Source organism: Miscanthus floridulus, chromosome 8 (assembly GCF_019320115.1).
Source record: "Miscanthus floridulus cultivar M001 chromosome 8, ASM1932011v1, whole genome shotgun sequence".
Taxonomy (NCBI): domain Eukaryota; kingdom Viridiplantae; phylum Streptophyta; class Magnoliopsida; order Poales; family Poaceae; genus Miscanthus; species Miscanthus floridulus.
This window is the reverse complement of record NC_089587.1, coordinates 201542325-201567197: the sequence shown is the minus strand read 5'-3', so window position 1 is coordinate 201567197 and position 24873 is coordinate 201542325. Positions and strand designations below refer to the sequence as shown.

General features: G+C 47.0%; 2 protein-coding genes across 2 annotated transcripts; both read left to right on the top strand.

The window, feature by feature from the left end:
• The first annotated feature begins 2126 nt into the window (after positions 1–2126).
• On the top strand, positions 2127–5373 carry LOC136474595 (BOI-related E3 ubiquitin-protein ligase 1-like). The gene is made up of 4 exons (XM_066472158.1): positions 2127–2259; positions 2415–2506; positions 2629–2996; positions 3091–5373. The coding sequence occupies exons 2-4, from the start codon at positions 2437–2439 to the stop codon at positions 3631–3633; spliced, it is 981 nt and encodes a 326-aa protein (XP_066328255.1). The 5' UTR covers positions 2127–2259; positions 2415–2436; the 3' UTR covers positions 3634–5373.
• A 17857-nt stretch (positions 5374–23230) lies between these two features.
• On the top strand, positions 23231–24320 carry LOC136474594 (FCS-Like Zinc finger 3-like). Its single transcript, XM_066472157.1, has 2 exons — positions 23231–23857; positions 23947–24320. Exons 1-2 carry the CDS (start codon positions 23718–23720, stop codon positions 24158–24160), a joined length of 354 nt encoding a protein of 117 aa, XP_066328254.1. The 5' UTR covers positions 23231–23717; the 3' UTR covers positions 24161–24320.
• The last annotated feature ends 553 nt before the right edge of the window (positions 24321–24873 follow it).

Here is a 24873-nt window from a genome sequence, read left to right as displayed (position 1 = left end):
CAGAAAAACAAATCCGTCCCTTCTTATCAACAACAACATGCGCATGAAAATGAAGCAAGACTTAAAAATTGCCGCTCCGCGTTTACACACGTACCTTATCTGCCAAAGAGAAGCGACGACGCGACATGTTGCTTGGTTTACCACCACCGTTTGATTGGAACACTTGACAGCTCGATCGTGGGAAGGCGCCAGAGAAAACTGAGTGTTTGGAAGATTCTAGCATAGAGTGCGAATTTGAATTTGTCACCTGACTTTGATGTTTCTTTGATCAATGTCAAAGGGATAAATGTGCAATCCCTTTTTGCATTTTTCAGAAAAAGGGTTTGATTATTACGCACATCATTGCGTATATAATCTTTGTTTTTTGCGCCTCATTTCGTATATTCTTGAAGATGCATGAATGAAATGGTTTGAGATTCCAATGTCATGTACTCCCTCGGAGGCTAGAACTTTGTTCCATTATCTAAAAAAAATTGTACTCTCTCAGTACATATTAAGAGTGTTTAGTTTGAGGCATGATTTAGTCTATCATCTACCAATTTCTCATTTTTTATTTGGTTTGTCGAATAGAATGTGTTGATGCATCATCAATTCATTCCTTACAGACTAATAATTAGTAATGCAATTCTCGCTTTTTAGGGAGTCAAATAGTTCAAACTTTGACTGAATTTATATAGAAAGGTACTAACATTTTTTATACAAAATAAGTATCATTATTAGATTATTTATAGAATATATTTTATAATAAATTTATTTAGAGACATAAATACTAATACTATTTATTATAAACTTAGTCAAACTTGAGCTAATTTGACTGACACAAATCTCATAGTTGCAATCTTTTATGGACGGATAGAGTACTGGTACGATGAATGAAGTAATTCCACCGAATTTAAGGAGTGGACTCGTGATGCACCATCTCATCTAGAATGAAGTGATTCTTCGAACCAAACACCTTGTAACAGATAAAGATAATTGACATTCTGGATTAAGTTCGGTTGACTATTTCAATTTTTTTTGTTACAAGTTACTTTTTTGTTTTGAGTATTGGAGGTTTGAGAATAATACAAATGGATTTATCTAGAAAAAGGTATTCTCGTATGTATTAGCATAACTTGGTCAAAATAATATTTTAGAGATATGCCGTCGGTCTCCCTTATTTGCGACTAGGACTGAGTAACTGTACTTATTTGGTCCCGTTTGCTTCGCTGAAAAAATAAGCCGAAACACTGTTCCGATTGATTTGTCGTGAAAGAAAAATACTGTTTTCGACTGAAAAACAAGCTGAAAAGTATGGATTATAAGACAAGTGAACAGGGCCTTTTAAGTCGATGACGCAAATACATACATGGTACTCCAAGATTAACACCTTTGCCGCTAAGGCGTTGTCGTATAGGCAGCGATCTGACCAAATCAGCCATTTCTTTCAGATTTGATTCACCTAAAATGATCGCCCCAAATTGTAACACCCCCCTGCAAATAATGTAAGCCCCAAATAAGATGGCACTAAATGGCAATGGCTTAAATTAGATGACGCAAACATTTATGGCCGATATCTTTAGCTGGTCATCACAAATACAGTACGTACGTTTGCTTGACAGGGGGCGTTCTACCGCGCTCCTTTATTCCAGCTAATTTTTAACTAACGGCTAAGCTAGCTAGTTGTGTCAAGGAAGGAAAGGGAGGCGCTTTGCTTCTCCTCTCCTTGCATTCCTCCAACGCCCCCCTGACTTTTCCAAACGCCTCCGCCATCATTATTGCGTAGCGAAACCCGGCCGATCGATGGAGCCAAGCGAGCGCGAGCGCGGTCGAGGAGCCCAAAACCGAATTTACGCCACCAAATCGCGCTGTAAATCCCCACCCTCCGCGATCCATCCGTCGCCTAATTTTAACCATCCGTCCGTGTCTCCGTCGCCACGAGCAGTTTTAGGCGGCCCAGCCCTTCTTCCCCGTTCGGTTCTCGCGCTGGTTCCTTCGGACGCGCGATCCATCTCCATCCCCCCGTCCCGTCCCACTCCACGCGAGCAAGCAAGGGAGGGAGCGGAGGTTTTTAAAAGCGAGCGTGCGGAGTGGGTGCGCGACTGCGGGGAATTGGACTCGGCTATTAACCACGAGTGGAAGTTTTCTTCTCCGTGACCTCCCGCCCGCTGCCGGCGCCAACCCACCACGCACCACCCATCCGTTTCTCGTTCTCCTGCCCCTGCCCCTGCCTCTGGCAGTACAGGCGCAGTACCCGTCCAATCTCCTCTTCCACGACAGGTGCGCCTCCTCCTACTCCGCCACCACACGGCCCGTCCTCCTTCCTTCCGCCCCTAGGGAGGAGCGATATCTGCTCCTCTTGAGAGGTGGTCTTTGATTGGCGGGGAGTAGTGGTCTCACGGCTTCCTGTGCTCCGTGCTGTTTTATCATCGCAGAGGTGAGCCGGACAGGAAGGGGATGGACATGCCCAGGCCGCCGCAGCTCGCCGGAGTCTCGCCGGCGGCAGTCTACTTCTCCATCGCTGGAGGTGTGTGCCGCCCGCCCGCCGTGCCTGATGTTATCTTAATAAATAGGAGGAGGACGTCGTTGCTCGCCCTGCCGCGGCCTACGGTTCTTGGATTGTGACGGTTTCGGTTCCATTTCTTGCAGCGAGTGGGAATAATAATCGGAGGAAGCGACCCAGGGAGGCCATGGCCATGGCGCCGCCGCCCGTGGCGGCGGCTAAGGAGGAGTACGTCAATCTGTTCACACTCCAGCCGCAGCAGTCGACGTCGTCGTTCGCCAACGTGGCGCTCTTCCACAACCAGAGCAGGGTCTCGTCGTCGCCGTCCCCGGCCGCGACGGCGCTCGTCTCCACCGGCCTCCGCCTGGCATTCGACGAGCAGCAGGAGAGCAAGCAGATGAATGCGTTGCGCTACTCGTCGTCGTCGCCGTCGCTGTTCGGCTTTGTCTCCGACGAGCTCGCCGCGCAGGTGAAGCAGCACGACGAGGAGATCGACCGGTTCGTCCGCGAGCAGGTATCTATCCTCGCCGCCCCGGCAATCCGCCTGTCCTCATCGTCAAGTTCGTTTCTTGGTCCCAATCCTGATGTCCCAATCCGTTCCTGGTCAGGGCGAGCAGCTCAGGCGGGCGATGGCCGATCGGCTGCGGCGCCACAACCGGGCGATTCTGGTCAAGGCGGACCAGTCCGCGGCGCGCAGGCTCCGCGAGAAGGCGGCGGAAGCGGAGCGCGAGGCGCGGCGCGGCGCCGAGCTGGAGGACCGGCTCGCGCGCCTCCGCGGCGAGGCGGCGGCGTGGCAGGCCAAGGCGCTCTCGGAGCAGGCTGCCGCGGTCACCCTGCACGCGCAGCTCCAGCAGGCCGCGGCCGCGGCTGGGGCGTCGGTCGAGGAGCTCGCCGCCGCCGGCGACGCCGGTCCGGCGGAGTCCTCGTCGTCGGCGTACGTGGACCCTTGCCGCCGCACCACGGGGCCGTCCTCGTCGGACCGCGCGTGCCTCGGCTGCCGCCTCAGGCCGGCCTCCGTCGTGCTCCTCCCCTGCAGGCACCTCTCCCTCTGCGGCGAGTGCTTCGCCGCCGGCGACGCGGACGCCGCCGCCATGGCGTGCCCCGTGTGCCTGTGCGTGCGGACGGGGAGCGTAGAGGCCATCCTCTGCTGAGCGGAGCTTTCCCCGCCTCATCATCCGGCCGGCCGGCCGTCCGCCTCGTGAGCCGGTGAGTGCATGATGTGCAGGAATCCATCCATCAATGCCTTCCCAGAAAATGAGAAGGAAAAAAAACATAGGAAAGCTAGAACTTTCTCCTTTTTCTTTTTTTTTCAAGTTTTTGTTCATACTAATTTCCAGCTCCTTTACCTTGGAGTATCCATTCCTCAATCTCCTTTTATACTAGTAGGGGTTTTAGGAGAATTCAATTGATAAGTTCATTGTTAATAGCAAGCAGCAAGTGCAGCAGATGAAGATGAACAGGGTGTGCACGGCACACCTTTGATTTCTTTCTTTCTTTTCCTGGGCACACACAAATCAGAGAGCAGGTTTTCCATGACGTGATAGCGCCTAATTTGCTGGCCGTGATTTGTATCGGCGTCCTCGCAACCGGATATGGCGATGATGGCAGATTGGCAGGCGAGCGGTGCCAGGATTAACAAGTGATCGCAACCGCCGTGCCGCCCGTCTGATGCGACGCGAGGCCTGCAGCGGCCATTTTGCTCAAATGCCGCGCGAGATTTCTGTAGCGCAGCGCAGGCAGGACGGAGGTTGGTGCGCGGCCGGCCGGTGCCGGTTACGCTTTGCCGAGCGCTCCCGGCGTGGGAGGAGAGGACAGAGGAGGACGAGGAACCGACGAACGGAAGCGCGCGCTCCCGCGCGCGATGCGGGGCAGTTAATTGCGGGGCGCGCGGTGGAGCCCCGCGTGCCCCCCCCCCCCCCCCCCCCTGCCCCACCCGTCGGTGGCAGCGGCAGACTTCATGTTGGGAAGCGGATCTGAGGTGGCACGGAGAAGGGGGCGCGTGATCTGCCTGTCAGTCAGCCTGCCACGAGGAACGGCCGGGGGCGAGGTGGGGGTGGGTGGAGGCATGGAGGGCTGTCAGACTGTCACTGTGGCGGCCTGGCGGGAGCGGCGCCTCCTCCCGTGGCTACGGCTACGAGCCTCTACGATCGCAAGTAGCGTCGGCGACTCGGCGTCGCTGTTACGGCCAACGATCTGATCTGCTGCTTCACGGGATTACTGCGAGTCTGCGAATCACATCGTAGTCGCTCCAGATCTGATCCTGCTGGGATGCATGGTTTGATGCGTCGAATTCCATGCCGCCGGCGTGCACTACCGGCTGATTCGATCGGGAGAAGGAACGAGGAAAGGAACGCTTCCACAGAAAGGTTGTGGTCCTTGTGGGTGGATACGCGAATGGAGTGGAAATCCGTCCAAAATAAAGCTTACGCCTGGGTTGGACTCCCCGATAATGTTTACAATCAAATCACATGCGTTTGTCAACCCGGCCCGTTGCGCGGCAGGCCAACCATGGTTGCAGAAATATAGGTACCTAGCTCATTGACCGAGGAGATATGTACTGGTATATATGATCAACAACTTGTAGCTAGACAAGAGGAGTTCATTCTGGACCCTTGCAGTTTTTATCCTCGATCAAACTCGTACGCCAGATGACACAGGGGTAGTTCATTCTGCAATTTTAGGCCAGCGTTTAGTTCACCACCTCACCTATGGTGCTGCCACTGTGGCGGATGATTTGTCCATGACACTTGCGACGCAAAGTATGTCGACATCATGGACACAATCACACAAATCTTCCTTTTTCAAGAGTAGCCATTTCATTTTCACCTATGAAGATACTCCTGTGCATGCAGTTTTTTTTTAGAAGACCTGTGCATGCAGTGGTAGTGTGGTACAATGCAGTTCCTGCAACATGTGAGGGCCTCCAAAAGTAATAAAACTACATCTACCATTCAAAATTTTTCCCAAAATGGCATGTTCGCTGGTTGGTTTCTGGACCGATAAATCCGGCTGATGCTGATTTATTGCGAGAGAAAAACACTGTTGGCTGGCTGATAAGTTCTAACTAAAATCAACAAGCGAACCGACTGAATAAGGGCCTGTTTGGCAGGGCTATGCCTCCTCTGAAAATGGCTTCGGCTCTAGCTCCTCTAAAGGAGCAGCTCTTCTGGAGGAGCTGAAGCCGTTCTGGAAAACGTTTGGCAAAACGGCTCCTTCGCACTAGACGACATGAACCCACAGCAAGAAGACACGTAAAGTTTGTTTTTAAGGCTTCTCCTGCGTAGGCAAAAAAAAAATAACTCCGACTCTTGACCAGCCCTCGGAGGCTCTAAAGGTCACTCGTAACTATCACATCAAACTATACCAGCCACAGGTGAGATCAGAAAAATAAAAAAAAATTAATTTATGTCACAAATAAAAAAAAGAAAGCAGAGAACCAACGATCTCGTTGGACTCGAAGGCTCTCGTGTGCTCTCCAGAAGCTCCTCGTCTCGTTCACAGGAACGCAGCTTCATTCTCCTGTTCAGCCTTCCGCGCCGAGGGTGCGGATCTCATTCCGCATCGCTGCACCACCGTTCTGGGCATGCCCACTCCTTCCCCTTCCCCGGACGGCCTCCACCCAGTCTACAGCGGCCGTCCAGCGCGAAGGCCGCGTGCAGCGGTTGCAGCCCCGCGTGGGGGGGAGCGCGTGCAGCCAGCGAGCACCCGCGGCGTCGGCGTCGGCCCGATGGCCCTGTCGCCGGCGCTGCCTAGTACCACGCTGCCACCGTCGAACTCCTCCGTCACCTCTCCGACGTCGTGGCCCAGGCAGCTCAGTCCGCTCCACACACTCGCAGCATTGTGGAAGAGGAGGCGGAGATGGGCAGTGGCGCGTGGAGACGCGGGAAGGGCGGCATCGACGCGACTTCTACGGAGGAGGCGGTGGAGAGGTGCGGCATGTCATGGACGCGGCGATGTGGTGCGAGCAGTGAAAAGGGGAGGCAGATGGACCGAAGAATTGATTGGATTTGGCGTTGGGGGAAGCTCGACCAAGACGGCGGTGGAAGATATTTCGTAGCGGCAATTTCGTAATTTTATCTTCTTCTTGTTTCCACGCCAGAACCTGGATGTGCAAATATTAGTGGGACGGAGGGAGTAGAGTGAAAGGGTAAGCTTAGATTTTTTTTTTTTGAGAATCCAAAGGGTAAGCTAAGAGGGTACGGAATATGCAAGGGCCAAACCGCCAAACTATGGGCTGTACCCCGTTGCATCTGCATCTGCATCTGCTTCCATGCTTAATGGGCCTTGTATTTCATTTTGGGTTCAGTTAACGGTGACTTTCGTAGCCTTCTCCATCTTATTTCGGGCGAGTTACGTGTGGGGCCCAACACACAAACTTTGCTATATGTTATGTCCTAGGACCAGAGGAAGCCCCAAGTCCAGGGTCATGGGCTGCAAACTGGACCCATAGCGTCGTCCTCATCTTGTGCCACCGCCCGTGCGTCACACAGACGAAAACGGATCGGATATGGACGAATATCATCGATATTACATTTGTTTTTATATTTCTGTCCGGATTTGGATTCGAATACGGATAATGTCAACTATGTCGGATAAGATACGATTAGATATCGACATCATAAATATGCGATTTGAGTATTCGGATACGGATACGGTATCAGATATTGGATATCCGGACTCGGATAAGGACAGATCTCAACCCCTCTAAACGAATTCGGTTTCAAATACGGTCGGAAAATATCCATACCGTTTTCATGCATAGTCACCTATAAAACTTCCGGAATTCTTCGCGTCCGATAGGCCGGACGGAAGACGCCCACCGACCAGTGCTCCCGCCCATTTTTTTTCGCGCCAAAAGCCTCGTTCCGTTCCATCCAGATCCGAGCCCCACGCTAAGAATTCTGCGGCCATTTCATTCTCCCACACGGAATCCTGCTTCGCTCTGGAGTAGTTAAGGTGCGTTCTGCCTCTTTTTTCTTTCTTTTTTTTCTGCATCAAATTATTTTTTATCTTTTTTGTTTTATGTGATTTTTATTATTCTTTTTATTTTTTATTTTTTTTCTTTTTTCTTTCTTGCTTCATTTATTTTTTTTATTTTATTTACTTTTTGTTTTATGTGATTTTTTTTATCCTTTTCATTTTTTCCTTTTATTTTTTCTTTTCTTGATTCATTTATTTTTATTTTATTTTATTTTATGCTTTATGTGATTTTTATTATTCTTTTTATTTTCTATATTTTGTATCTTTGTTTTTATTCTTTTCATTTTTTCTCTTTTGTCTTTATGTTTTCTATAGAGTTTTTTTTTATATTTTCCTATTTTATCCTTATTAATTATTTTTTTCATGTTTACTTTTTATTTCTTTATTCCATGAGATGTTCTATTATTTATTTTTGCAAGGTTCACGTAGTATAGAATGATGCTCTATGATATATTTTGTGATGTTTACGTAGTATGCATGTGATGTTATATGGTGTATTTTTATGATGTTTATGCAGTACACATGTGATATTCTATTATATATTTTATGATGTTCTGTGATGTATTTTTATCACGTAATATACATGTAATGTTCACATAGTATACACACGATGTTCTATGATATATTTTATGATGTTTATGTAGTATACATTTGATGTTCTATGATATATGTTGCCATGTTCGTATAGTGTACATGTGATGTTCTATGATGTATTTTGCTATTTCATGTGGTATACACATGTCATGTTTTATAATTTTTTTATGTTCATGTAGTATACATGTGATGTTTTTATGATATTTTTTGTGACGTTTACTTAGTATATATGTGATGTTCTATGGTGTATTCACTGATGTTCACGTAATATATATGCGATGTTCAAGAATGTATTTAGTAATGTTCTATGGTGTATTTAGTGATATTCACTTAGTATACATGTGGTGTTCTATAATATATTATAGGATGTTCGAAAAGTATCCATACGATGTTCTTTTAATTTTTTCTCTATTAAGTATTCTTATTTTTTTCCTTATGCTTTGCTATAGATTTTTTATTATTTATTTATGTTATATATTTATTTATTTATTTTTATGTGTATTATAATACCAATCTCTTGAACCTAAAACTAGAATACTATTTTTCTAAATCGTGAATATTTTTCTTACGAAGACCGAACAGTATTCCCTAAATCTAGAACATCATCTCTGCTTAATAAAAAATGTTCTATCTTCATAAGATAAATATCCGTTAATAAAATCTTATCTAAATATATTCATGTGTGATTTTGTTTTGAAGGATTTTATTGCAAGAAATCCAACTGTGTAATCGGAATTTAATTTAGATGTTTGGTTTAGCAGTTATGACCTTTTTTTTAGTTTGTCGCAAGAAATGCGATAATATATTTTTGGCTAATTTGGCATGTCCTGCTGTCCCATCGCGCCGGGCCTACCACACCTACCACGGCGTCCGCCCGCGCGCTGCCTGCGCGGGGAAAGTTTCGCGCGCGCTGCCGGCCGGCTGTAGGATACGGTCCGAGCAGGTCCCACGAAAACTTCTCTTACAACATCGTCCGTCCGTCACGCAGAAATTTTGCAATTCAGGTCTAGCTCGGTCTCCACGGGGTCAAGCTCTGTCATCAAGGACGGAGATTTCGTTCCGAGTCGGTCAACACAGCGCCCAATGACACAACGAGACGAGGACAACCTTGTCAGTTACGTTCCCTCGTTGGAAAAGCCAACGAGGAAAGGCGCGTGGAAAAGGCGAGGCGAGCACACCAAGCAGAGCACAAAAGCACTGTAGAAAAAGTCTACTTAACCCTCCCATCTTTTATATTTAGTCTACTTCACCCCCCCAACTATGAAACCGTCTGTTTTACCCCCTAAACTTTCTAAAACCGTCTATTTTACCCCTTAGGTGGTTTTCAGCGGTGGTTTGCTACAGTAAAAGCGGGTCTACTACAGTGCCGGTGGATTTGATACAGTACTAGTGGTTTTGAATTTTTTAATTTATTTTCGGTGAATTTTAAAAAAATCATAGTAAATCATAGAAAATTTATAAAATAAAAAATCTAATTTTGTTGGACTCTGTCGGTGCGGGACCCACAGGATGTCCCGCAAGAAAGAGAGAAGATCTAGTCTAACTAGGATTCTCCCCATGTAATCTTAGTAGTAGTATTATTTTATAATCCTACTAGGAACTCTTATTGTAAACCGACTAGGAATCTGACCTCCTGACTATATAAAGGAGGGCAGGGTTCCTAGAGAAGGGAGATCACGATTTCTACAACACAATCAATCCAACGCAGAGGCTAACGCCGACTGGACGTAGGGCTGTTACTCGACCACAGTCGAGGGCCTGAACCAGGATAAATCGACTATCTCTTGCGTTCACCGTCGAGTTCCGCATACGCTGAAGCCCGAACAATACTGCCCCGGGGACCCCCGTGGTAGGCTATCGGTGGTGAAACATCGATAGCTGGCGCGCCAGGTAGGGGCTTTCGGCGAATTTGCATCCGAGAGCTCGATGGACCTCAACAACATGTTCTTCTCAACGGGATCAACTTTCATCTTCGGCTCATGGATCTACGAGGCGGACAATAATGGCAGGCTCCAAAGTCGTCTCCTCGAAGATTCGAAACACCATGAAGACGATTCTATTCCGACGACCACGATAGATCAAATCTCCGGAGGATTCGCGCAGCTCATAGTGTCTGATTCAACTCAGGTTCCACAGCTTTGCGCATCCGACTCGAATTCGAGCTCCGCATTCGAGTTGGAGTCTTATCCGAGTCCTTTCGGGAAACCGAGTTCTTTTCCGATGGGACTTAAGAACGCGGCCTTGACCTATCAAGAATACAACTCGGAGTACGTGCAGAATCCCTTCAAGAAGTCGGATCTTCCTCCACTCGGACTCCTAAACATGGCAACATCTTATCAGGCACGGCTCAGAGAAGTCCTCGATCCAGTACTAAGAATGCCGCTGAAGGGAGCTCAGGAAGGTCTCGTCCTGACTATAACATCTCAAGACTGCATCGTTCACTGACCGGACTCTGTTCCTGAGGATAACAGTACCCGATTGGACAACACGACGACGACGGCTATTCTACCCTACCAAGAAGGAGACTCGATCTGCGACATCGAGGCATCTACTAAAGTCATCAGCAACTCTGACAGTATGAAAACCAACACCAATTTGAACAACCAAGAAAAACCAGGAGTAGGGTGCCTACCCAGACAGCCTCGCAGAATTATTCCCATCAAAACAATAGTTGGCCAGAAGGAGGTGCCGAATCCAAATTCAAAGAAGCCGGAACACACGACAGATTCCCCTGTTTTGCGAACAGGCTTGCATCGGTACGATTACCTCACAAGTTCAAACCGTCTAACCACTCTAAGTATGATGGCAAAACCGAACCAAGGCAATGGCTCAGAATATATTCACAATCAATTGAACTAGCCGAAGGAGACGACGATATCAAGACCCTGTTCTTTCCCATGGCACTAGAACCCATGCCCCTCCAATGGTTCGACAAATTAAATCCAGGATCTATCAGAAATTGGGAGGACTTGCAAAGAGCTTTTTGTGAAAATTTCGCAGGAATCATTACACACCCAATCACTCATGCAGAACTGAAAGGACTCAAGCAAAAGGGAGGCGAAAGTCTCAGAAATTACTATCGATGATTCGGCGAACTACGGGCTTAAGTGCATGACATCACCGAACGAGAAGTAATTGAAGCTTTCTCTCACGGAATCATGGCTAGGTGGCAATTTCAAGACTTCTGCAAAGAAAATCCGAGAAACAATGAAGAGTTCAGACGAACAGTAGAAAAGATGATTACTGCAGAAGAAAAAACATGAGAGAGGTTCCCGGATAGAAGCAACCAGGACAACCCGGATAAGCAAAATCATCGAAATAGCAGACATCAAGAAAGAAAACGTAGACCAGACAATACCGTGGCAATGGCCGACAAATCAAAGAAGTTTTCCAAACCCAGAAGATATGATGACATTGAAAACATACGTTGCCCATTGCACCCTAATGGGAAGCACACCATCGGAAATTGCTACACTTTCAATGATCGATACACAAGAAAAGATAGTAAGGAGAACACTAAAGAGGACAATCAGAAAAAAGATGAAGACAACCATGAGGACAAAGGATTCCAAAAACCCAGGGGAACGGTAGCAGTGATCTTCTCAGGGGCTCCACCAAGAAGCAAACATCAAGAAAAACTAGCACTACGGACTATCATGACAGCAGAACCGGCTACACCAAGATATCTCAATTGGTCACAGTATCCTATCCAATTTACCAGAAAAGACCAATGGACTAGCGTGGGAAACGCAGGCCATTATCCACTGGTTCTAGATCCAACTATTGCTGGTATGACTGTCACCAAAGTACTAATCGACGGGGGAGCCAGACTCAACATCATCTTTTCAGAAACACTAAGGAAGATGAGACTACAACTCGCCGGGATGATTACACCAACAAGTACACCTTTTTACGGCATAGTACCAGGCAAGGCAGCCATGCCACTCGGACAAATTACTTTACCCGTTACTTTTGGAACTCCTTTGAACTACCGAACAGAGTTTATCAAATTTGAGGTCGCAGACTTCGATTCGTCATATCATGCAATCCTCGGACGCCCAGCACTGGCAAAATTCATGGCAATACCATATTATCCGTACTTACTGCTTAAGATGCCAGGACCCAACGGTGTCCTTTCTCTTCGAAGTGATTTGAAGCGTGCTTTTGACTGCGACGTTCAGGCAATCTAAATCGCTGCCAAAGCACAAGCCGACAATGGAAGAAAAGAAATAGCCACAATTGCTGCAGAGATAAGCCAAGAAGAATTAGAAATACCAGCTAAAAAGCCCAGCATCATCGCACCACCAAAAGAAGCCGACGTCAAGCAAATCGACTTGGGCACTGGCGATACCTCCAAGACAGCAACCATCACTACTCACCTCTCGGCAAAATAGGAACTCGCGCTGACCAACTTTCTTCGGGACAACAAAGATATCTTCGCTTGGAAGCCGACCGACATGCCAGGTGTCCCAAGAGAGTTGGCTGAGCACAGAATTGATGTTAATGAAAGCTCCAAGCCTGTAAAGCAACGGCTATGACGATTCTCACCTGACAAGAAGGCAGCAATTAAAAAAGAAATCACAAAGCTAATGGCGGCCGGATTCATTAGAGAAATCCTTCATCCAGATTGGCTAGCAAACCCAGTTCTAGTACAGAAAAAGAACACGGACAAATGGCGCATGTGTGTTGATTACACAGATCTCAACAAGCACTGTCCGAAAGATCCGTTCGGGCTGCCACGCATTGATCAGATAGTTGATTCAACAGCAGGATCTGCCCTATTATTCTTTCTTGATTGCTATTCAGGGTATCACCAGATAGCATTAAAAGAGCAAGACCAGAGCAAGACATCTTTCATCACCCCGTTTGGTGCCTACTGCTACAAGACCATGTCATTTGGACTCAAAAACGCTGGAGCCACCTACCAAAGAGCTATCCAAACATGCCTTGGCGATCAAATCAGTGAAAACATAGAAGCATACGTGGACGATGTAGTTGTAAAAACAAAGAACCCGGATACACTGATTGAAGATATAAGACAAACCTTCGAGAACCTGAAAAAGTGGAGATGGAAATTGAACCCGAACAAATGTGTGTTTGGGGTTCCTTCAGGACAACTACTCGGTTTCTTGGTCAGTCATCGTGGAATCGAAGCAAGCGCCAAGCAAATTAGAGCCATAACGGAGATGGGCCCACCCAGAAACATCAAAGATGTGCAAAAGCTAACGGGCTGCATGGCGGCACTCAATCATTTCATTTCAAGGCTTGGTGAAAAAGGGTTACCTTTCTTCAAACTACTAAAGAAGACAGATAAGTTCGAATGGACAGAAGAAGCCAATGAAGCTTTCAAGAAACTTAAGGCATACCTCACATCCTCACCGATTCTCACACCCCCAAGGAAAGATGAAGATATGATGCTATACATTTCGGTGACCACTGCTGTGGTCAGCACGGCAATAGTCGTAGAAAGAGAAGAAGAAGGACGCGTATATAAAATACAACGACCCGTATACTACATCAGCGAAGTATTATCTGAATCAAAAATCCGGTACCCGCATGTGCAAAAACTACTCTACGCCCTATTGATCACTTCACGCAAGCTTTGCCACTATTTTGAAAGCCACCAGATCACAGTGGTGACAGACTTCCCGCTCGGAGACATCTTACACAACAGAGATGCGATGGGACGCATATCAAAGTGGGCAGTTGAACTCGGAGCTCTTAACATCGATTTCACCCCGCGGAAAGCAATCAAATCTCAAGCCCTTGCCGATTTTGTGGCCGAGTGGATAGAGATTCAACAGCCTTTATCAGATATAATCCGTGACCACTGGAAGATGTACTTTGATGGGTCACTCAAGCTAGGAGGAGCCGGCGCAGGCATTCTCCTAATTTCTCCGGATGGAAAACAACTTAAATATGTCCTTCAGATATTATGGCAAGCTACAAACAACGAAGCAGAATACGAAGCTCTCATTCACGGGCTACGAGTGGCAATTACTCTCGGAATCAAGCGACTACTCGTATACGGCGATTCGGTAGTAGTCATCAACCAAGTCAACAAAGATTGGGATTGCACCAAAGAAAACATGGGTGCTTACTGCGCTGAAGTCCGAAAACTCGAAAAACATTTCCAGGGGTTAGAAATTATGCATGTCCTACGCGATAACAACATTGTAGCAGATATCCTCGCCAAACTCGGATCAGACAGGGCAAAGGTACTTCCCGGCGTATTCATAGAGGAGTTATCGACTCCTTCTATCAAACAAACCAGAGAGAAAACCCCAGAACCCCCAACCAAAGGCAGTCACATTCTGGTAATCAACACTTCATGGACACAAGCCTTTATTGATTATATCAAAGAGAATAAGTTACCAGATGAGAAGGAGGAAGCCACCCGAGTTGTTCATAGAAGCAAAAACTACGTCCTAGTGGGGGACAAACTCTATAGGAGAGCTACATCATCAGGAGTACTCCTAAAATGTGTCTCGTTCCAAGAAGGCAGAGAAATCCTAGACGAAATACATTCAGGTTGCTGCAAAAATCACGCTGCTTCAAGAACACTAGTCGGCAAAGCCTTCCGTACCGGCTTCTACTGGCCAACAGCTCTGAAAGACGCAGAAGAACTTGTCAGAAAATGTAAAGGTTGTCAAATGTTCGCAAGACAAGTTCATGTGCCAGCTCACAACCTCATCTGCATCCCACTCACTTGGCCTTTCTCCTGCTGGGGGCTGGATCAAATAGGACCACTCAAGAAGGCAAAGGGCGGTTTTGAGTACATCTTCGTGGCGATTGACAAGTTCACCAAGTGGATCGAATACAAACCGCTCACAAAATACAGCGCGGCCAAAGCAGTCGAGTTCATCCAAGACATTATGTACCGCTTTGGCATGCCCAATCGAATCATAACAGATTTAGGCTCACCCTTTACAGCCACAGAGTTCAAAAGTTGAGCGCAAGATTGTGGCTTCAGCATAGATTACGCATCAGTCGCACACCCAGAAGCCAACGGACAAGTAGAAAGAGCCAATGGACTCATACTAGCCGGGTTGAAACCAAGACTATATGAAGAACTAGCAAACTATGGATCAAAATGGATTGAAGAATTACCCAAAGTAGTGTGGGGACTACGGACCCAAATAAGCAGAGCTACCGGATACTCGCCTTTCTTCTTAGTTTACGGATCAGAAGCTGTGCTACCTGCTGACTTGATTTGGACGTCACCAAGGATAGAACAGTATGATGAAGGAGAAGCAGAATACACCAGAAGATTAGAACTTGACACTATAGAAGAAGTCAGGGTAAACGCTACCCTTCAATCAGCAAGATACCTCCAAGGATTAAGACGCCACTACAACAAGAGTACACAGCCTCGATCACTACAAGTCGGGGACCTAGTGCTAAGAAGAATACAAAAAACTAACAGACGCCATAAACTACTCAATCCATGGGAAGGTCCTTTTATTGTCTCAAAAGTCATCGGACCGGGAACGTACAAGTTAATGGCTGAAGATGAGAAAGAAGTCAATAATACATGGCACATCAGCCAACTGAGAAGATTCTACGCATGAAAACAACTCAAAGGAGAGTACATGTACAAAACACAAGAGATCAACGTTCATGACCTATAAAGATGTTGTCCCTCGACAAAATGTGTATCAAACGATCATAATCAATAAAGATGGTTTTTTGACAACACATGTCTTATGATGGCTAAACCCCAAGTTGTTCCCAAAAGAGCAAAATGGCTGAAACATGCCTAAGCCTACCGGCCGAGAGCAAAATAGCTGAAAAGATGCTTGAGCCCGCCGATGAGGGTAGCTAATAAGCTAACACCCGAACAAAAGAGCAAAATGGCTGAAACATGCCTGAGCCTACCGGCCGAGAGTAAAATAGCTGAAAAGATGCTTGAGCCCGCCGATGAGGGTAGCTAATAAGCTGACACCCGAACAAAAGAGCAAAATGGCTGAAACATGCCTGAGCCTACCGGCCGAGAGCAAAATAGCCGAAAAAACGCTTGAGCCCGCCGATGAGGGTAGCTAATAAGCTAACACCCGAACTAAAGAGCAAAATGGCTGAAACATGCCTGAGCCTACCGGCCGAGAGCAAAATAGCTGAAAAGATGCTTGAGCCAGCCGATGAGGGTAGCTAATAAGCTAACACCCGAACCAAAGAGCAAAATGGCCAAAACATGCCTGAGCCTACCGGCTGAGAGCAAAATAGCTGAAAAGATGCTTGAGCCCGCCGATAAGGGTAGCTAACAAGCTAATACACAAAAACAAAACAACCAAGCCTGAGCATGGATCAGGGAAAATTCAAGACGAGACCCTCCAGCTCCTTGTACCAAAAAGCAAGAGGCTCGGGGGCTACACTGAGGATACTTGAGATCACAAAGTCTGTCAAAGCAACGGTCTACACCGAGTTGTTTTATACGGCAAAGGCGAAAGCCAGACAAGAACTCAGGGTTGTTTACATGGCAAAGACGAAGGCAAGACCAAGTACTCAGCAAGTCGAACAACTCTGATCACATGGACAACTCATCCAAGGAATAAACAAGGCAAACAAGCAGAGGAAGTATCAACAAAGTATCTTCATTCAAAAAAAGAATATAACTACTCTGTTATAAAAAATCAAAAGTACAGAGGTCGATTATGTTCAAGCATCATCATCAGGAGAGGGGATAACAACATTAAGATTATCTACAACTCTACTGGCTAAGTCTTCGACCTCAGGCTCCATCCGCTCAATGGCGTCAATATACTCTTGACTATCGGCTTCCTCTGCTATCTTGGACAGAGGCGCCTCTGGAGCAAGAACCCGGACCTGAGCCAAGATATTCTTGGTACACAGTTGGGCGCACCTCTTCACGAACTCTTGAAAATGAGTCGGAATTCGGGGAATAAACTGAGCCCAAGATTGCCCATCGTCCGCTGGAGTTTGGAGTGCGTCGGCTACTGAACGAAAGGATTTCCATAAAGCTTTCCAGTTCTCGGTAGCCGTCGCCAACTTGCCAGATAAGTCTTCAATAGTTCTTTGAGCCTACATAAGATCTCTGTCAGCTCCACGCCTAATCAGCTTAGTAAGGGCGAGTTCTTCCTCAGCATGAGTAATTACCTCCTCAGCCTTGTTATGACTAGAGCGGACAAGGGCCTTCATTTCATCGATACTCTCCGAGAGCTTCCGCTTTTCAACTTGGAGAACTAGACAAGGCACCGAAAAACAAGTCAGCGAAAAAAGAAGTCAAAATACAAGAAGAAACAAGCAGAACCCGCGGCACCTTTGCACTCGTTCTTCACAGACTCCACCGTGGCATCCCTCTGTTTCTCCGTCTCTACTACCCGGGCATGAAGGGTCTTCTCCTCCTTTTGGTGCGTTTAACGCTCTGTCTCCAACTCAGCCCGGAGGAGGTCAAGATTGGCTTTCAGAGCGTTCACTTCAGAAGACAACTTTTTCTCATTTTCAGATGAGAAAAAGAAGCCAGAATGATCACGAGAGAAAGACTAAGCAAGAAGAGACAAAGAAAAACAAGGCGTAAGGACAGAAGAAAAACAAGCATACAAAGGAGGAGTGGCAGTAAAACTTACCTGAAGCTTTTTACCAAAAGAAGTCACGAGGGTCGATAAGCTCCCCCAGGCAGCGGTTAACTCCGATAGTCGATGGGTGGCATCAAACTGCTGCACCACCTCATCGCCAAAAGGCAGACCACCGGAAGTAAGAGAAGGAGAAGGAGAAGCCGGTCGAGGCAAAGAAGGCACGACCGGAGCAATCTCATGGGAAGTCAAGACCAATCCCTCAGATGAACCTGCCACCATAGCCGTGGTCACTTTAGAAGCAACCAAGCCAACAGCAGCGCCTTCACCAGGAAACCTTGTCTCCTCAGCAACCGCTTCGCCTACCGAGCGCTCCGAACCCTGAGGCTCGGTACTCGGTAGCACACCAGAAAACTGGCAAGAAGTCGGCAGAGGGTCAAGAGAAAACGAAGGCCTGAAAAGTTGACAGATAAACTTACCAATAAGAATAAAGGAAAAGGGAAACAGATGCAAAAAGACGAAGCCAGAAGTTACTCACCCGACTATCTTCTTCTTCGTAAAACACAAAGAAGGCTTCGCAGGGGGAACCACGGCGGCGAAAATGTTCCCACCACTTGGCGACAGGAGCGATGTAGCTGATACCAGAGCTTCAGAAGAAGCCGGAGCTGAGGCCGCGGAAGAGCTAGGCATCGGAAGTGCGGAGGAGCTCGGTACCAAGGAACTCAACGCTGGAGCTTCAGAAGAAGCCGACGCAGAGACCTCAGAAGAACTCGTACCCGACGCCCGTTTCCTTCAAAAAGATCAAGACTAAAAATCAAGACAAAGAGGAGGAATGCAATAGAAGGGGAATATAAAAGCAACTCACCGCCGCACGATGAGGGGAACTTCATCATCTTCTTCCTCGGTTTCAACCAAGGCCACCAGATCGCCCGCTGAAAGAAGGGTAAAAGTACCTGGTTCAAGATAAAAAGAAAGGAGAAGACAAAGAAACAAAGAGTATTAAATATGCTCACCTAAGAGCATGCTAGCTATAACTGGAGTACCTGGAAGAGTACTTGACTTGCGAGACTTCTTGGAAATAGGCAGGCCAGATGAAGACCCATCCGTTTGCCCCCTCTTCGGGACACTACGAGGACCGCGAGGGACTAGACGAGGAACATATTCTTCATATACGTCGACAAATCCAGAAGAAACTCCAGGAAGCACTGTAGAGAACGGGAACTTACTAGTTGCGGAAGCTCCAGCAAGTTTCTCCCCAGCTTTCGCCAAAACAGGGAGAACATCTAGGGGGATCGGGTCAACAAAGTTGCGCCCAAACTCCTATACAACAAGACAGAGAAAAGTTAAACAAAAATGGATACAACAAGAGTACACAAAGTACCCGGACAAAGAGGTAAACAACTTACAGCTGGAGGCGAGTTGTTAGCAGAGAACTCGGAGACAGTAAGCGGGACGACGCTCGCTCCTTTCAACATCTTCTGGAGATGCTCAAGTACCTCCTCATCGGTCAGCTCAAGAGCTGGGACCATACGTGAAGGATCCTCAGCCCCAGAGTACTCAAAGCCAAAATGCTCACGCTCCTTCAAAGGCTGAACTCGGCGATGAAGGAAACTCGAAACAATTCCAAAACCGGTTAAACCCTGCTGCTTCAGCATACTAATCTTATTAAGGAGTGGTTGGATTGCCTGGATTTCAGCGGGCGACACAGGGTTCGTATCCCGCCGGTCATTAACCAAGGGACCGGACCCAGAATGTACGGAAAGAGAAGGAATCAAATTTGTGGCATAAAACCAATCAGCACGCCAATTCCTCACAGAATCAACCAGGTCATAGTCAAAGAACTTGCTTTTAAGACCCTGGCGAAACTGGATCCCACAGCCACCGAGAACATTGGTCTCTTCGCGATGGGGTTGAGGCTTCAGACAAAAGAAGTAGCGAAAGAGAGATAGAGAAGGAGGGATTCTAAGGAAAGCTTCACAGAGATGAACGAAAACAGAAAGATGGAGAACGGCATTAGGGGTTAGATGGTTCAGACTAACCCCGAAATAACCAAGAAACTGGTGAAGGAAGGCGGAAGCAGAAAGGCAAAGTCCGGCGCGGACAAAGGAAACGAAAAGGACAATCTCACCAGGACCCGGAGCAGGAACCCGATGCTCGCCCGGAACTCTCCATTCAGCGATGTCTTTGCTTTGGATCAAGCCGTCGCTGACGAGCTCGCGCAGCTGATCTTCGCTTGTTGTTGGAGCCGGCCAAACCTTCTGAGCAGCCCTCATGGCCACGAACTCTTGGTTCTCGATCAAAGAAAGGGATGACTCCTCGTCCACGAAGGTCGCCTAGGACTTGCTCGCGGTTTTCTTCTTACCCATGAACTAGCGGAAGCAAAAAGGTATTGGGGAAGATGAAGCTAGGATGGTGGTGCTCGGGTGACGGCGACGATGACGGCGGCGGATTTCTGAAAGCTAGGGTTTCAAGGCAAGAGCTGGGCAGCAAAGGAAAGGAAGATAAAAGGTCTTTAAATAGATTTTTCAGTGATAAAAACGGCCCACAAGGCCCGTTAAAGCACGGTGTGGGAACGCAACGATCCATTTACTGACACAGCTAAAATGACGGACGGCACAAACCCACACAACGGTACAATTTAACGGACAGATTTCAGACTTATCCGTCCAAGACCACGGCAGGGTTATCAGATCACTACAAGAACAACCCGTCAACCAAGAAGAAAGAAAGGGCTACCTCGCAAGGAACAAAAGAACCCGGTTATTAAAGAAAGAACTCGGGAATCTCATGAATAACTAGGATTACAGCAGAAAAATGAACGGCAACTCTGAAGACAAGATTCTTTCCATTACAAATGGCTTCAAAAATAGAAGATTACACATCTTACAAGACCCAATGAACTTGGCACTACGACAAGCAAGGTAGCAAAGAGGAGCCCGGACGCAACTAGGCTCTAGAACGACTACGTGCTCCAAATTGCTACTCGGTAGAACAAACCGCGATCGGCTACACTATTTTCTTCAAAGGAAGGACGAAGTGCATCCAAGGCGGAAATCAGCAGCACGGCGGGACGACAAAGACCAGGGGAAGTCGGTAGGCATCTGTCTACCCAAGCCCGATGTGATGCAGGATCAGATGTTGATCTGCACCGGATAGTCTCAAGACAGACGGCGAAGATCAACCCAGAACTGCCGGATAAAGGAACGAAGCCCATATCATAAGACTTTCTCCAACTACCGCTACGTACTTCCTGGTACATTGCTGTTGTGGGGTTAGTCTACCTCTAACCCCTGTCACAAGACTTCCTCCAGCTACAACAAGACGCACAGGAACTACAAAAGACGCCCGGGGGCTGCTCTACTTCGCAAACTACCATGTTCATGACTACGAAGATTCAAGATGTTCAATGGAAGAAAACAAGCACTCCGGGAAGGTATTTATAGATCGAAGGAGCGGTGCACATGGACTAGGAGTACCAACGAAACAGGCCTTACAAAGGACACAGTGAAAAGACAGGACTCAATAATAGAAGACTCAGGCACAGTACTCGAAATCGAGCATATTCGGAAGAATATACCAACACTGTGCAACTTGTGAACAGTCAACATTTATACCCAACCGCCACCATACAACCTCACCTGGCAAACGGCAAACTACCACAACAAGAGAAATTTTCAGTTAAAATTTCAGCTCTTCGAACAAATCAGACTCAAGACCCTCCAACTCTTTGTTCCAAACAGTAAGAGGCTCGGGGGCTACACTCATAGAGTGCACTCTTTTCTCTAAAAAAAAGAGCGCACGTCACCAAGAAGACTTTTTCAAGACAAAACTACTTCAAGGACTCACGACAAAAAGAAGCCGGACTGAGCTATACCCAAACTCTTCTTGATAAAGAACCCGGGAACATACTCGGAGACTTTTCAACGAAGATCATGCATGTCCAGAAACAACTCAGATTGTTCGAAAACAACTCATATATTATGTCACTAAGCTCGAGGGCTCGGCCAGCATCACGGCTTAATCAACACTAAGCTAGGGGGCTCGGCCTTCGTTTCAACTACTCCCAGAGGCTCGGAACCAAAGACAAAGGACCAAGAATACAAGAAACTCAAGACTACAACGACGACAACACATCAAGACCCTTCATCCGATTTTTTTTCTAAAGAGAAGAACTCGGAGAAGGTTCGGGGCTGCGGGATACATAGCCCCAGAATTTTTTGAAGACAAGAATCTGGACCCTACAACTTTTGCAAGCAAAAGCAAGAGGCTCGAGGGCTACACTCAGTGAGTGCAATTTTTACGAAAAATTGCACCCACCCAAAAAGAACTCGGATATAGTATGCTCAAGAGCCCTTCGACGAAGAATCAGAACAATTTCAGGACAAGACCCTCCAGCTCCTTGTTTCAAAAAGCAAGAGGCTCGGGGGCTACGCTCAGATGGGACTACCTTTTTCTTCAAAAAAGCACGCACCACTCGAAGATTCCAAGAAGCGCTACATGGTTTCACTCAAGAAAGCACTCGGACGATGCTTGTCCTTGCTCGGTAAGACCTACAGGAACAAGATAAGGCTTTCGGAGTACAACCATGAAGTGCTCGGGGGCTTGTCGGTGCGGGACCCACAGGATGCCCTGCAAGGAAGAGAGAAGATCTAGTCTAACTAGGATTCTCCCCATGTAATCTTAGTAGTAGTATTATTTTGTAATCCTACTAAGAACTCTCATTATAAACCGACTAGGAATCTGACCTCCTGACTATATAAATGAGGGCAAGGTTCCTAGAGAAGGGAGATCACGATTTCTACAACACAATCAATCCAACGCAGAGGCTAACGCCGACTGGACGTAGGGCTGTTACTCGACCATAGTCGAGGACCTGAACCAGGATAAATCGACTGTCTCTTGCGTTCACCGTCGAGTTCCACATACGCTGAAGCCCGAACAATACTGCCCCGGGGACCCCCGTGGCAGGCTATCGGTGGTGAAACATCGACAGACTCCACATGATTAGATCTACATAGTGAATATATAATACGGTATGCTTTAGTACAAAATTTTTACTATAGCCTTAGATTAATTAAAAAATCTAATTTTGTCTGTAATTAATTGGAATAATTCATAGCTGCAGTTTCTATGGTCCAATTGTGGTGAAATTTTTGTGGTACGCTAATTATTGTATGCTTGAACTATAGTAAAAATTTTGTACTTATTGGACTATGTATAACTTAGTTATAGATAAATTTTAATTAATTACAGACAAAATTAGATTTTCCAATTAATCTAAAGATACAAAAAAAAAAATTGTACTAAAGCATACCGTATTATATATTCACGGTGTAGATCTACTCATGTGGAGTCAAATAAAATTAGATTTTTCAATGATTTATTATGATTTTTTAAAAATTCACCGAAAATAAATAAAAAAAAGGAAATCAAAACACCGGTACTGTAGCAAACCTACCGTGACTGTAGCAGATCCGCTGTTACTGTAGCAAAACCGCAGCTGAAAACCGCCCAGGGGTAGAACAGACGGTTTTAAAAAGTTCAGGAGGTAAAACAGACGGTTTCATAGTTGGGGGTGAAGTAGACAACTATGAAAGGTGGGGGTTAAGTATACTTTTTCCAAAGCACTGCCAATGCGGCAGCAGTAGCCGCGTCGTGCCGGCGCGCGTCGCCGATTCGACGTCGCACTCGGACGACGGCAGCCCACCGCCGTCCCGTCCGTCCGTCGTCCAGCACACGGCTTCCTTCCTCGCCCTTTTCGCCCACTTTTTCCACCGCGGACTCCTCGGTCGGACTGCCTCAGAGTGCGAGGAAACGAAACATGCGTCCGCTCAGACCCAACCTCTCTCTCCTTGTTCCGGTGTCCCCAATGGCCCGATCCTTGGGCCAACAACGCCCAACACCATGTGCAATGTCTTCTCAGTTCTCACTGCCATTTTGCCAAAGGTTTGGACTAGAATCTTTCGCAGTCTAGCTGGTGAATTAACAATCTTCTACCATCGCTGAACTGCACTGAACTAGTAAATGGTGGCAGCAAAGCTTCAGACTTGTTCCAGTTCAGTGCTTCAGTGTGGTAGCATAGCATAGCGGTGTGATAGTGGTACCCCAAGGCTCAGCTCCAACGCTGAAAAATGATGGCGTCTTCCTCCTCTTCCTTCTTTGGCATCGAGCCACTCGACGGCGGCGAGAGCGAGACCCGCCGCCACGCCATGGACGCCTGCTCCCTCTGCGGGAAGCGCCTCGCCGGGGACTGCGACATCTTCATGTACAGGTTCGTGCCGGCCTTGGACCTGTATGTCCTCCAGCTTCTCCGATGCATCCAATGCGGAGCGGTGTTCTGACCGTCCCCGTTGCGAACAGAGGGGACACGCCGTTCTGTAGCGAGGAGTGCAGGTACCACCAGATGGTCAGGGACGATTTCGGTGCTGGAGGAGAGAACATGCGCTTGAAGAAGGAGCGTCCGGCAACAGCGACGAGCAAAGAGGAGCAACGCCAACGCCGCAGGCACGAGCCTCCTGCCGCCGCCGAGCCGGCCCGTGTCCCACTCGCAGCAAACGTGCCCGTTGCGATCTAGTGTGATCAGCTGGCACAGAGCGGCATCCGATCGGCTTCTGATTTCTGAAGAATCAACTGTAGATCGAGATGAGTAGCGGCAGGCATCTGTGTTCTTTTCTGTGTCCGTTGATGTTGGTCACTTTTCTGCACGTGATGAGCAGCAGTGTGATAGAAATGAATGTACATAACGGCATTTTCATGCAAGTCTATGCATTTTGGTGTTGTCCATTTGCCCTTTGAGCACCTGGCTTGAATCCGAGGGAAAATCTGGGGTATAATAATGATCTCAGTTAAAAGTGTGGCTAGAACCATATTATTTTTGAAGCTTGATTGGAATCATATTTATCCCTCCCTTGTAAATTGTAAGTTGTTTAGCAAAAGTTTTGTACCTAAAAAAAATATAGAACTAGCTACAGTTGAAATAAAAGAGAGTACTACTTTAGTTACAGAGAAGTACGAATATGAGAAGGGCCGGATGCCGATGCTTTTTTGGGAAAAGAAAAAGGTAAAGGCTAATAGCAGGGCTAACAAAAGTAATTTGAGCTAACTTTAGCCACCGTTATCAGCCTATCAAACACCTGCCCTAGGGAGTAGAGATTTTGATTAAAAAAAATACTCCAACAGTTTTTTTCAGTTAGATCTCTAAACATCATCATCTTCCATCCCTAGTTTCTTACAAGCTAAAGATGGCGAGTAGAGATGGCTCTATGAAATATGTACAAAATATAGATA